This window comes from Aethalodelphis obliquidens, unplaced genomic scaffold, assembly GCF_003676395.1.
Source record: "Aethalodelphis obliquidens isolate GAN/ISIS:26980383/991018 unplaced genomic scaffold, ASM367639v1 scaffold22, whole genome shotgun sequence".
Taxonomy (NCBI): Eukaryota; Metazoa; Chordata; class Mammalia; order Artiodactyla; family Delphinidae; genus Aethalodelphis; species Aethalodelphis obliquidens.
Genome location: NW_020837966.1, coordinates 1,163,649 through 1,178,507, shown reverse-complemented (window position 1 = coordinate 1,178,507; position 14,859 = coordinate 1,163,649). Strand labels below are relative to the sequence as shown.

Genomic DNA, 14,859 nt, shown 5'->3' with positions numbered 1-14,859 from the left:
CTCTGTGCTGGGGATCAGTATAGGTGTAAACTTAAGGTCTTCTCTGGTCTTTTCTGGGCCTCCACCTTTCCCTGGGCATACATGGTGACTTTTAAAATTTCCTTGTATATGTGGTTACTTTTTTTTTTTTTTTTTTGCGGTACGCAGGCCTCTCACTGTTGTGGCCTCTCCCGTTGCAGAGCACAGGCTCCGGACGCACAGGCTCAGAGGCCATGGCTCACGGGCCCAGCCGCTCCGTGGCATGTGGGAATCTTCCTGGACCGTGGCACGAACCTGTGTCCCCTGCATCGGCAGGCGGACTCTCAACCACTGCGCCACCAGGGAAGCCCTATGTGGTTACTTTTAAGTGTCCTAGTCCTTAAGGGTCTGGCTCCCAAAAAGGGAAAAAGAGAAAATGGGTGGGGGAGGAAGGAGAGGTCCCATCTCTTTAAATCCCCTGTAAGCCACTTCAGCTGGAAGGGGAGGGTGTTGCAACAACTGTGGTGGGGATTGCAACAATGGCCCCTGTCTCTGTTTCTGCACCTCTGTGATCACAAGTAGTCATCAGCAAAATGAGCACAGATCCCTAATATTTGAAGGACAGATTCTTTATTGCTCACCTTGGATTCTGCAAGCTTCATACAAATTTCTCCAGAACTCATTCACGGATGCCTGGAATAGCGCTGGGGGCTAGGGTGTCAGGGATGGATAGCCAGTACCATAAAAGCTGAAATTAACCAAAATTAATGACAGTTTACTGTCCAAGTTTCTGGAATGATGCCTTCAATTAGACCCTAAAGACTCTACCAATAAACTGTTTGAACTAATAAACAAATTCAGTAAAGTTGCAGGATACAAAATCAACATACAAAAATCAGTTGCATTTCTATATAATAAAAATAACCTATCTGAAAAAAGATATTTTAAAAAGTCTCATTTACAACAGCATCAAAAACAATAAAATACCTAGGAATAAATTTAACCAAGGAGGTGAAAGATCTATACATTGAAAACTAAAGAAATAGAAGAAGATACAAATAAATGGAAAGATATCCCATGTTCAGGGTTCAGAAGAGTTAACACTGTTAAAATAGCCTTACCAGCCAAAGCAATCTATAGATTCAGTGTAATCCCTATCGTAATTCCAATGGCATTTTTCACAGAAATAGAAAAATTCCTAAAATTTGTATATAACTGTAAAAGACCCTAAATACCCAAAGTATTCTTGAGAAAAAAAGAACAAAGCTGGAGGAATCACACTTCCTGATTACAAAATATATTACAAAGCTATAGTAATCAGAACAGTATGGAACTGACATTAAAAACAGACACAGACTAACTGGACAGAATTGAGAGCCCAGTAATAAACACATACATATATGTAGGGTGAAGTAATATTTGACAAGGGAGCCAAGAATATACAATTGGTAAAGAATGGTCTCTTCAATAACTGGTGGGAAAACTATATCCACATGCAAAAGAATGAAATTGGACACTTCCCTTACACCATATGCAAAAATCAACTCAAAGTGGATCAAAGACTTAAGTGCAAGACCTAAAACCACAAAACTCCTAGAAGAAAACAGGGGAAATACTGCTTGACATTGGTCTTGGCAGTGATTTTTTTGGATATGACCTCAAAAGCACAGGCAACAAAAGCAAAAATAAACAAGTGAGACTACAGCAAATTAAAAACTTCTGCACAGCAAAGGAAACAATCAGCAATATAAAAAAGCACCCTGCGGCACAAGAGAAAATATTTGTAAAACGTGTGTCTGATAAGGGGTTAATTGCCAAAATATACCAGGAACTCATATAATCCAATAATGAAGAAAAACAATAACAACAAAAACAAAACCAAACCTAATTAAAAAATGGCCAGTGACCTGAATAGACATTTTTCCAAAGAATACATACAAATGGCCAACAGGTAGATGAAAAAATTACTCAACACCACTAATAATGGAAATGCAAGTCAAAACCACATGTGATATAACCTCACACCCGTTAGAATGGCTATTATCAAAAGACAAATGATAACAAGTGTTGGCGAGGGTGTGGAGATAAGGGAATCCTTGTATACACTGCTGGTGGGATATAAGTTGGTACAATCATTATGTTAATCAGTATGGAGGTTCCTCAATACATTCAAAATAAAACTACCATATGATCTAGCAATCCTACTTCTGGGTATATATCCAAAGGAAATAAAATCACTTTATCAAAGAAATATCTGCATTCTCATGTTTACTGTAGCATTATTCATAATAGCCAAGCTATGGAAATACCCTCTTTCTATCAAAGGACGAATGGATACACATATAAAATGAAATATTTTTCAGCCATAAAAAGAGAAAGAAATCCTTACATTTGTGACAACATAGATGAACCTGGAGGACCTTATGGAGGACATAAGTAAAATAAGCCCAACAGAGAAAGACAAATACTGTACAATCTCACAAAGTGGAATCTAACAGAGTTGAACAGTGGTTACTAGGGGCTGGGAGGTGCGGAAAATGGGGGGCTGTTTATTAAATGGTAAAAACTTTCAGTTATATGATAAGTTTGGGGATCTAACGGACAGCATGGTGAATATAATAATAATATTGAACTGTATACTTGAAATTTGCTGAGAGTGGTTTTTAAGGGTTCTTGTTTTAAAGAAAAGGTAACTGTGAGGTAATGGATGCGTTAACTTGATTGTGGTAATCATTTCACAATGTATACATATATCAAACCATCATGTTGTACATCTTAAATATATACAATTTTTATTTGTAATTATACCTCAATAAAACTGGAAAAATGATAAAAATATATTCTAGATACAAGTTCATCAAATATGTGGTTTGCAAATATTTTCTCCTGTCACCCAACTTGTCTTTTCATTCTCTTAACAGCGTCTTTCATAGAGCAAAAGTTTTAAATTTGACCAAGTCTAATGTATCAATTTTCCTTTTATGGATTGTATGTTTGCAGTCAAGTCTAAGAACTTTTTGCCTAGACTTTCTCCCATTCCCCCCACTATAGATCTGGCAGCCATTAAAAGCATAAGGGAACAGAGAAATGCAAATCAAAACTACAAGGAGGTATCACCTCACACCAATCAGAATGGCCATCATCAGAAAATCTACAAACAACAAACGCTGCAGAGGGTGTGGAGAAAAGGGAACCCTCTTGCACTGTTGGTGGGAATGTAAATTGATACAGCCACTATGGAGAACAGTATGGAGGTTCCTTAAAAAACTAAAAATAGAATTACCATATGACCCTGTAATCCCACTACTGGGCATATACCCAGAGAAAACCATAATTCAAAAAGAGTCATGTACACAATGTTCATTGCAGCACTATTTACAATAGCCAGGCCATGGAAGCAACCTAAATGCCCATCAACAGACGAATGGATAAAGAAGATGTGGTACATTTATACAATGGAATATTACTCAGCCATAAAAAGGAACGAAATTGGGTCATTTGTAGAGACGTTGATGGACATAGAGACTGTCATACAGAGTGAAGTAAGTCAGGAAGAGAAAAACAAATATCGTATATTAACGCATATATGTGGAATCTAGAAAAATGTTACAGATGAACTGGTTTGCAAGGCAGAAATAGAGACAAAGATGTACAGAACAAATGTATGGAACCAAGGGGGGAAATTGGGGTGGTGGTGGTGGTGGTGGTGGGATGAACTGGGAGATTGGGATTGACATATATACAGTAAAATGTATAAAATGGATAACTAATAAAAACCTGCTGTATTAAAAAAATAAAATAAAATATTAAAAAAAGCATAAGGAAACACACCATGAGTAACTTTATTCTCATAAATTCAACAACTTAAAAGAAATTAATCAACTGTTTGAAAGTTACACAATACCAACCCAATCAGATGAAACAGATACCTGAATAGTCCCTTGGCCATTAAAGAAATTGAATTTGTAATTTAAAAGTTCTCTAAAAAGAGATCTCCAGGCCCAGATGGCTTCACTAAAGAATTTTTACAAAATATTTAAAGAAGAATTTTCACACCAATTTTACATAATGTCTTCCAGGAAACAGAAAAGGAGAGAATGCTCCCAATTTTTATGAGGTCAGTATTACCTTGATATCAAAATCAGACAAAGGGAATTTTTTAAAAAGTGTACATTAGTACCTCTCAGGAACGTAGAGGTAAAAATCAAACCCAACAAGGTACAAAAGAAATTATACACCAGCACCAAGTATAAATTTATCCCAGGTAAGCAAGGCTACTTCAAACATTCAAAAATTAATCAATCCACCATATCAACAGGCTAAAGAAGAAAAATCATATGACTATATATAGTCAGAAACAGAAAAACCATTTGACAAAATCCAACACCCATTCATGATAAAAACGAAACTCTTAGCAAGTTAGGAATAGAGGGAACTACCAAACTTTAACTTGATAAAGAGAATCCACATCTAACATCATACTTTTATTGGTTCTTGGTATGATGAGTGATTTTCTATTGTATGCTGGACATTTTGGATATTATATTAGGAGGCTCTCAAGGCCATTTAAATCTTCTATTCTAGAAGGCAGCATCCTATTTAGGTTTAGTATGTAGATGCTGGCCTACTTTTGTGGGCCCTGTTTCCAATGAGAATTTTCTTTTCTGGGCTCTTTCAATGCAATTCTGGTCTGCTTTATTCTTTTGGTTCCACTGGATCCCTTCTGGTGCCACCTACAAGGTAGAAGCCATTTTCCTGGGTTCCCTCTTGCCATTAGATGGAGGGTTTAGGATGTTGGACTTCTGAGGTAGAGAGCAATATGCTGGCCTGTTCACTGGCCACCTGGTGTCAGTGGGTGTCCCACCCGGTCTCTGCTGGTGCCACTGGAGGAGAGAAGAGCTACCTGGACTGCATTTTGCTGTTGGGTGGAGGGACAGGAAGTTCCTGTTCTGGATCTTCTTCTGTGGCTGGCTGGATGGCCAGGTGCTGCTAGGTCTGGATTGCCTCTGCCACTGACTGGAAGGCCAGGAGATACTAGGCTTGTTGGAGCTGAGGTACAGGAGGATCCCCTCTCTCCTCCCATTTAGTTTGAGGTAGGAGATGGGTTGATCTGCTCAGGTTCTGCTGTTGCTGCTGTGGGTAGATCAAGCCTGCTTCTGTTAGCAGATGATAAATGAAGTGTGTTGGCCCACATGGGTTCTGCTTTTACTGCTGCTGAGGACAGACTGGGTCACCACTGCTAATGGATGTGGGGTGTGGAGTGGGTGGATAAGCCTGGGTTCCACTGTTGCTGCTGTTGTGAGCAGATCATGCCTGTTGCTGCCAGTGCATGTGGGGCATGGGATGGGTTGGCTTATAAGAGTACTGTAGGCAATTCAGTCTGCTGTTGCCACTAGGCGTGGGTCTCCCTGCTTAGTCTCTGCTGGGCTTCCCCTTCTTTTGACCAGAGAGAGCATGCTTTTCTTGTTTTGTTTGTTTTGTTTAGCTTTCCCTATGCCTGTTGTTGGTTTTAGGTTGCAGACATATCTGGTGTCCAGTCTGAGATGTATGACAGATAAAACAAGAATTCATCTAGGTGTACCTTTTAAAATCTTGAGACTCCTAGATGATCCGCCATCTCTCCATATTTCAGAGTCCTTTTATGATTGTTGAATTATTTTCAGAGTATTTAGTTTGTATTTAGAGGGGAGGAGAAGGGAAAATTAGTTGACACCATCTTGTACCAAAATTGGAAGCTCTCACTCCTAGGTTTTTAACCAAATAAAGTGCAAAACTTAGGTTCACACAAAAAAACACACATATACATAGCAGATTAATTTGTAATCACCCCAAACTGGAAACAACTCCAAGACCCTTCAACTGGTAAAAATTTCTGATAACATCCATACAATGGAATACCACTCAGTAATTAAAACAAATGAGTACCCACAACACCACAGGTCTCAGACACATTATGCTAAATGAAAGAAGCCAGATTCAAAAGGCTACAAATTATTATTCCTTCTACATGACATTCTGGAAAAGGGAAAACAATTCGTACATATTACAGACCAGTGGTTGCTAGGGTTTGGTGGAGAGTAGTGGGTGACCACAAAGGGGCACAGGGGAATTCTACTTTATGTATCTCGAAGCTCAGTTATTAGGTACATATATATTCTATGATATTAAGATATATGATATTACATATATATTCTATGAATTATTGTGACTGTTGATAGATATGATAATATTGAGGTTATATTTTTACAAAGGTCTCATCTATTAAAGATATATATTAAAGTACTGTGGATTAAGTGGTATGATTTTTGTTGTTTGCTTTTAAAAAATTATGTATTTCAATAAGAAGGGAGTAATTAACTCTGTAGCCTAATGTAGAGAGAATGCATAAGAACAGAGAAATAACCATTGGATTTGGTCAGTTGCAATGTTGGTGATGTTGATGAGTGCAGTGTCAGTGAAGTAAGAGGGGTAGAAGGCTGATTGGAATGGGCTGAAGAGAAAATAGTAGGAACAGAAGTGGAAACAGTGACGGCATGATTTGCTATGAGGAGAAACAGAGAACTGGAAAAGAAACTGATTAAGATCATATTTTTTAAAGATGGAAGAGGTAGACATTGATAATTTGGATAGTGGGGTTATGAATGCAGGATCAAACACCTTGAGATGGCAGCAGGATAATGGAGGAGTTAACCTTTGATGGGATCAAAGACCCTTCATTTATTTCACTTGGAGGGAAGGCAGCAAGTGTGGTCCAGATGGAGCTGGGATGGAGAATGAGGTGGTAGGAAGATGGAGGTCCAGTCTGCTCCCATTTCTTCTGTTAAGTGTGTGGTGACATATATCATCATTATGGAGTTCAAGGGGAGAAGTAGAATTGGGCATTTGGAGAGGAAGTGGTATGAATTATTCAATTCAGAAAAAAGAAATGCAAACACACCAGATAAATTTATTGGGAAATTTGTCCAATGGAGATTTGCAGTCATGAATATGAACCGAGACCATGCCTCATGGGTGTTTTGCTCTAGCCATGCCACTCTTCTGCAGGCACAGAGCAGGTAGATAATTAAGTTCATCCCACATACATTTGCAGAGAGAGGACCAAGGGAATTCAAGTTGTTCAGGAGAGAGATTACAATAATTAAGTATAGAATCTGAACTGGGTAAAGAGAGATACAAGGGTTTGTCAGGGTGATGGCTGTAAAAAAAATTGGTAGGGTCAATAGATTGGAAGACTTTATCACATCTGAAGAAACATTCTATTAGGGGTATTTGAAAGGTGAACTGGAAGGAGAGAATAAAGTAAAAAGAGAATGAAACTCCAGAAAAAGCAATTTGGGCAACAGTACACTGATTGGTTAATGGTAAGGTCCAGAGCCACACTATTCAATGGAATAGGCACTAGCCATATGTGGCTATTTAAATATAAATTAATTTAAATAAAATTTAAAAGTCAATTCTTTAGTTGCACCAGGGACATTTCAAGTGCTCCACAGCCATGTGTGGCTAGTGGCTACCACACTGGACAGCACTGATACAGAACATTTCCATCATCACAGAAATTGCTACTGAGTATAGCATTGCTTTAGTATGACCATGGGAGTGAGAATGGACACAAGAGTAGGGATGGGGGTAATATCAGGGGAAGCCCTGTTTGCTACACAGCCCTCAGGGAGAGGAGTTCTGGTAAGGGAATTGTGAAGATGGAGTTGAAGTGCCATGAACTCCTGTTTTCTACCAGTCTCCAGGGTCATCACCTGCTCGTCAGCATGCCCAGTCACATCTATCACTAAGGCCAGCCTCCTGTCCTTTACCTGGGGCTGCACTGCACTTCTACCAGAAGAGTCAGCCACATGCTGACCTTTTCACTAGGTGATTGCCAAAGATACCTTGTCTGAGGCATCTGAGATCCCAGTCAATCCCCAACTACAGGCGGACAGAGAAGACCCTCACTGTCTGTTCTCATGTGCAGAGGTACCCAAAGTCTTCAGGAAGATGTAGCTCACCTGTCTCGCAGATTCCTGGCGAGAAGAAAGGAATGGGGCTGGGGATGGGAGCTGGGACTTCTGGCTCTGTTATATTAGACTAGGACCTTGGTTTCTGTTTTGACAACTAAGTAAGTAGCATATGGAATTGTCAGTCCAGAACAGGGTTCATGGGCACAAGGGAAAAACCTCACTAAAGTTCTTTCCCAGGGAGAAGAGGAGGCAGCATGGCTTAAGTCCTAAAATTTCCATTAGCTGGTGGGGAGACCATGAGACATACCAGATCAGGTTAGACCTTTACTGAGGACAGGAGACAGTGCCGCTTCTTGCCATCCCTTAGGGGTTGATGATTTCAATGTGGAACTGCAGGTGAGTGGCTGTGACTACACAGTGGCCCCGGAGAAGAGCACAGGTCTGGTAGTTGTGGCCTTGCCAGTGGTACTGGATCATGTAGATGGCATTGAGCACCTGGCAGTAACACCAGTGGATGTGCCACATACAGACCAAAGCCTGGAGCTTGACCACTGCCCTCTCTGTGTGTGCGTAGGAAATCAGGGCTGCCCTCCGCTTCTTCTGCCACAGCCTGTCCATTGTCAGTCTCCACCAGCACTGAATGATCCAGGCCTTGAGGGCTGCGTGTAACAATGTCTGGTGCACCAGGGTTCCACGCAACCAGGCCTGGATCTTCTCGGCTGCTTTTATTCTTTCTTTTTTATTTTTCTAGGCAGAGATAAGAGAGACCACTCAGGGAACTTCCTGCCACCAACTTCTAGGATATTCCTGGAAAGGGCCTTGATTCTTTTAATAGTCAGCCCTTCTTTGGAGACTTCAGGGGAGTTAGCAGGACACTAACTAAGAGGCAGAAGTCCTGGGTGGTGAGTCCTCCTCTGCCAACATGGACACATCACCTTACCCTCAGAGTCATAGCATCCTCCTCTTGACTACCTCACAGGTGCATGGATCAAGAGAAAAACCATTAGTAACTAGGAGGGTGCATTAAGAATGTGAGGGACTTAGTTGTACTCTACCTCTTTAGTGCTTATTGGGTTTTGGAGGTTTGGCCTCATAATGCTTTTGCCTGGTATTCTCTGCTAATTCTAGTCCCATTGGCTGATTTCTTTCTGCCACAACAGTGTATTTCAATATGGTGGTGAGTTTTTAACACCCTCATCACATATTCTACTCCCAGCCTCCCCATACTGTGAACATTCTACTTTCTAATTCAGAGTCCTCACATCCTCATCTCCCAGCTCATGCATTTCTTGATGGCTTTCCTTCTCGCCATTCACTCTTTGTGTCACAGTCAAACCCAGAGCCAGAGAGTTCATGCTGAGAAGGAAGTGAAGGAAAAATAAGCCAGTATTGAATTGACTCCTGATTACTTTAAACTCTGGATCCCTAAGAGGCACAATTCCACACCCTCATGACACTGACATAAATGTTCTGGATATCTGTTAATTATATGGAGATTTTACCTACCTCTTTTTTCTGCTGCTACTTCTGCTTCTGCTTCTTCTTCTGCTTCAACCTAATTTCGTCTTCGGAATCCTCAATCACAATTAAAATTGAATTGCCGTCTGTCTGTCATGAGAATTAAACGGGAAATGAATGGATGAGCTAAGAGTACCGTTTCTCTCTATGGCTCTGCACAAAGATACCCACTGCCTCAGCATCCTCTTTTTTCCCAAAAGCTGTGAAGTCCAGAGTGATTCCCACCCACCCTCAAGCCTGCTGAGTGGATCTGGCCATGTCTCTTACACAAAATCGAACCCCCATGGCTTGTCTCTAGATGGTTCCTTTATTTCTCTACTTCCCAAGGTCTGATGAGTAATATGAGGGGGAGAGCTATGAGTTAACAATTGCTTTATGACATCAGGATTAGGATATATGCCACATAAGTTGAGTCTTCCTCACAAACAAGCTCCATGCGAACTTGTATTACCTGTCCACTTCCCTTCTGTCAGAGACATATCCGAACTCAGAGTGGAAAGACAGGGCACTTGGGTGCCGTTCCTCCAGTGAGGTCCATCCACATCCTTTCTCATTATCAGTCACACAGGAGGGCAGGAGGGACCATGGCAGGATAGCTCCATACAGCTCTCTACTGTCTCTCAGACTTAGCACTTCCTGTCTTCCCTGGATTCAAGTTTCAGTACCTCAGTGTGCCATAGGAAACTAGAGAGACTAGATGAATCTAGAAAGCAGTAAAATAAAAAACAATCTTAAAATTAATTAAATAGAAAACAAAAATGAGTGGTGGAAGATAAATTTAAAAGCTGATATTTTTCAAATTACTTTCAAATTACTGCCTCTGTGCTGGGTCTCAGAGCGTGTGAGATTTTTCATGAGTGCTTTAAGAACAGTCTCTGTTTCCCACAGCCCTCCAGCTTTCCCCCACACAAGCCCCGCTGGACTTCAAAGCCAGAAATTCTGGGGGCTCATCATCCCGGTGCAGGATCCCCAGGCGAAGGAGCCCTGTGTGGGGCTCAGACCCCTCACTCCTTGGGGAGAACCTCTGTAATAATTATTATCCTTTTGTTTGTGGGTTGTCACCCTGGAGTGTGGGTCTTGACTATACTGACTCCATTCCTCCCACCCATCTCGTTTTGGTTCCTTCTTCATATCTTTAGCTGTGGAAAATCGTTTCTGCTAGTCTTTAGGTCATTCTCATAGATAGTCGCTTTGTAAGTAGTTGTAATTTTGGTATTCTTGTGGGAGGAGGTGAGCTCAGGGTCTACCTACTTCACCATCTTGGTCACATCTTCAGATTAGCATTTCTTAATGTTTATTGCCTGAGTTATTTATTACTATGATTATTTCTAAGCAGAGAATTTCTTTTTTAAAAAATTTTTATTGGAGTATAGTTGATTTACAATGTTGTCTTACTTTCAGGTGTACAGCAAAGTGAATCAGTTATATATATATATATATACACATACATATATATATATATATACACCTACTCCTTTTTTTTTTTTAAGATTCTTTTCCCATATAGGCCATCACAGAGTATTGAGTAGAGTTCCCTGTGCTACACAGTAGGTCCTTATTATCTATTTTATATATAGTAGTGTGTATATGTCAATCCCAATCTCCCAATTTATCCTCCCCTCCCCCTTATCCCCTGGTAACCATAAGTTTGTTTTCTACATCCGTGACTTTTACCTCTTTTTTTTTTAAATTCCACATATATGCGATATCATATGATATTTGTCTTTCTGTGTCTGACTTACTTCACTCAGTATGACAGTCTCTAGGTCTATCCATGTTGCTGCAAAGGGCATTATTTTGTTCTTTTTTATGGCTCAGTAATATTCCATTGTATATATGTACTATATCTTCTTTATCCATTCCTCTGTTGATGGACATTTAGGTTGCTTCCACGTTCTGGCTATTGTAAATAGTACTGCAATGAACATTTGCGTGCATGTATCTTTTTTTTTTTTAAAGATTTTCTTGATGTGGACCATTGTTAAAGTCTTTACTGAATTTGTTACAATATTGCTTCTGTTTTATGTTTTGGTTTTTTGGCTGCAAGGCATGTGGGATCTTAGCTCCCCAACCAGGAATCGAACCCACACCCCCTACATTGGAAGGCAAAGTCTTAGCCACTCAACCACCAGGGAAGTCCCCGCATGTATCTTTTTGAACTATGGTTTTCTCCAGGTATATGCCTAGGTGTGGGATTGCTGGGTCATGTGGTAGTTCTATTTCTAGTTTTTTAAGGAAAATCCATACTGTTCTCCACAGTGGCTGCACCAATTTACAGTGCCACCAAAAGTGTAGGAGGGTTCCCTTTTCTCCACACCCTCTCCAGCATTTATTGTTTGTAGATTTTTTGATGATGGCCATTCTGACTGGTGTGAGGTGATACCTCATTGTAGTTTTGATTTGCATTCCTCTAATAATTAGTGATGTTGAGCACCTTTTCATGTGTTTTTTTGGCCATCCATATGTCTTCTTTGTGGAAATGTCTATTTAGATCTTCTGCCCATTTTTTGATTGGGTTACTTGTTTTTTTGACATTAAGCTGCACAAGTCGTTTGTATATTTTGGAGATTAATCCCTTGTTGGTTGCTTCGTTTGCAAATATCTTCTCCCATTCTGAAGGCTGTCTTTTTGTTTTGTTTATGCTTTCCTTTGCTGTGCAAAAGATTTTAAGTTTAATTAGATGCCATTTATTATTTTTGTTTTTTATTTTCATCACTCTAGGAGGTGGATCAAAAAAGATCTTGCTGCGATTTATGTCATAGAGTGTTCTGCCTATGTTTTCCTCTAAAAGTATTATAGTGTCCGGTCTTACATTTAGGTCTTTAATCCATTTTGAGTTTATTTTTGTGTATGGTGTAGGGAGTGTTCTAATTTCATTCTTTTACATGTAGCTGTCCAGTTTTCCCAGCACCACTTATTGAAGAGACCGTCTTTTCTCCATTGTATATTCTTGCCTCCTTTGTCAGAGATTAGGTGACCAAAAGTGTATGGGTTTATCTCTGGGCTTTCTATCCTGTTCCATTGATCTATATTTGTTTTTGTGCCTGTATCATACTGTTTTGATTACTGTAGCTTCATAGTATACTCTGAAGTCAGGGAGCCTGATTCCTCCAGCTCCATTTTTCTTTCTCAAGATTGCTTTGTCAATTCGGGGTCTTTTTTGTATCCATACAAATTGTAAAATTTTTTATTCTAATTCTGTGATAAATGCCATTGGTAATTTGACAGGGGTTGCACTGAATCTGTAGATTGCTTTAGATAGTATAGTCATTTTCACAATATTGATTCTTCCAACCAAGAACATGGTATATCTCTCCATCTGTTTGTGTCATCTTTGATATCTTTCATCAGTGTCTTATACTTTTCTGAGTACAGGTCTTTTGCCTCCTTAAGTAGGTTTATTCCTAGGTATTTTATTCGTTTTGTTGTGATGGTAAATGGGAGTGTTCCTTTAACTATTTTTTCTAATTTTTCACTGTTAGTGTATAGGAATGCAAGAGATTTCTGTGCATTAATTTGTATCCTGCAACTTTACCAAATCCATTGATCAGCTCTACTAGTTTTCTGGTAGGGTCTTTAGGATTATCTATGTATAGAATCATGTCATCTGCAAACAGTGACAGTTTTACTTCTTCTTTTCCAATTTGGATTCTTTTATTTCTTGTTCTTCTCTGATTGCCGTGGCTAGGACTTCCAAAACTATGTTGAATAATAGTGGTGAGAGTGAACATCCTTGTCTTGTTCCTGATCTTAGAAGAAATGCTTTCAGTTTTTCACCATTGAGAATGATGTTTGCTGTGGGTTTGTCGTATATGGCCTTAATTATGTTGAGGTAGGTTCCATCTATGCCCACTTTCTGGAGAGTTTTTATCATATATGGGTGTTGAAGTTTGTCAAAAGCATTTTCTGCATCTATGGAGATGATCATATGGTTTTTATTCTTCAATTTGTTAATATGGTGTATCACATTGATTGATTTGCATATATTGAAGAATCCTTGCATCCCTGGGATAAATCCCACTTGATCATGGTGTATGATCCTTTTAATGTGTTGCTGGATTCTGTTTGCTAGTATTTTCTTAAGGATTTTTGTGTCTATGTTCGTCAGTGATATTGGACTATCATTTTCTTTTTTTGTGATATCTTTGACTGGTTTTGGTATCAGGGTGATAGTGGCCTCGTAGAATGGGCTTGGGAGTGTTCCTTTCTCTGCAATTTTTTTGGAAGAGTTTGAGAAGGATAGGTATTAGCTCTTCTCTAAATGTTTGACAGAATTCACGTGTGAAGCCATCTGGTCCCGGACTTTTGTTGTTGGAAGATTTTTAATAACAGTTTCAATTTCATTACTTGTGATTGGTCTATTCCTATTTTCTATTTCTTCCTGGTTCAGTCTTGGAAGGCTGTACCTTTCTAAGAATTTGTCCATTTCTTCCAGGTTGTCCATTTTATTGGCATATAATTGCTTGTAGTAATCTCTTATGAGCCTTTGTATTTCTGTGGTGTCAGTCGTAACTTCTTTTTCATTTCTAATTTTATTGATTTGAGTCCTCTCCCTTTTTTTCTTGATGAGTATGGCTAAGGGTTTATCAATTTTGTTTATCTTATGAAAGAACAAGATTTTAGTTTCACTAATCTTTTTTTTCATTGTTTTCTTTGTCTCTATTTCATTTATTTCTGCTCTGACCTTTATCATTTCTTTCCTTCTACTAACTTTGCGTTTTGCTTGTTTTTCATTCTTTAGTTCCTTTAGGTGTAAGGTTAGGTTGTTTATTTGACATTTTTCTTGTTTCTAGAGGTAAGATTGTATTGCTATAAAGTTCCCTCTTAGAACTGCTTTTGCTGCATCCCATAGGTTTTGGGTCAACGTGTTTTCGTTGTCATGTGTTTCTAGGTATTTTTAATTTCCTCCTTCATTTCTTCAGTGATCCATTGGTTATCTACTACCATATTGTTTAGCTTCCACGTGTTTGTGCTTTTTACAGTTTTTTTCCCCCTGTAATTGATTTCTAACCTCATAGCGTTGTGGTTGGAAAAGATGCATGCTATGATTTCAATTTTCTTAAATTTACTGAGACTTGGTTTGTGACCCAAGATGTGATCTATCCTGGAGAATGTTCTGTGTGCACTTGAGAAGAAACTCTATTCTGCTGCTTTCAGATGGAATGCCCTATAAATAACAGTTAAGTCTATCTGGTCTAACTAAATGTAAGGCCATACACTATAAAACTCTTAGAGGAAAACATAGGCAGAACACTCTATGACATAAATCACAGGAAGATCCTTTTTGACCCACTTCCTAGAGAAATGGAAATAAAAACAAAAGTAAACAAATGGGACCTAGTGAAACTTAAAACCTTTTGCAAAGCAAAGGAAAACATAAACAAGACGAAAAGACAACCCTCAGAATGGGAGAAAATATTTGCAATTG

At 39.2% G+C, this 14,859-nt stretch overlaps 1 protein-coding gene across 1 annotated transcript; it reads right to left on the bottom strand.

Moving 5' to 3' along the window:
- Positions 1 to 3,776: 3,776 nt before the first annotated feature.
- IQCF2 (IQ motif containing F2) lies at positions 3,777 to 8,865 on the bottom strand. Its single transcript, XM_027121469.1, has 2 exons — positions 8,854 to 8,865; positions 3,777 to 8,660 (listed from the first exon to the last, which is right to left on the bottom strand). Exons 1-2 carry the CDS (start codon positions 8,863 to 8,865, stop codon positions 8,277 to 8,279), a joined length of 396 nt encoding a protein of 131 aa, XP_026977270.1. The 3' UTR covers positions 3,777 to 8,276.
- Between the last annotated feature and the right edge of the window lie 5,994 nt (positions 8,866 to 14,859).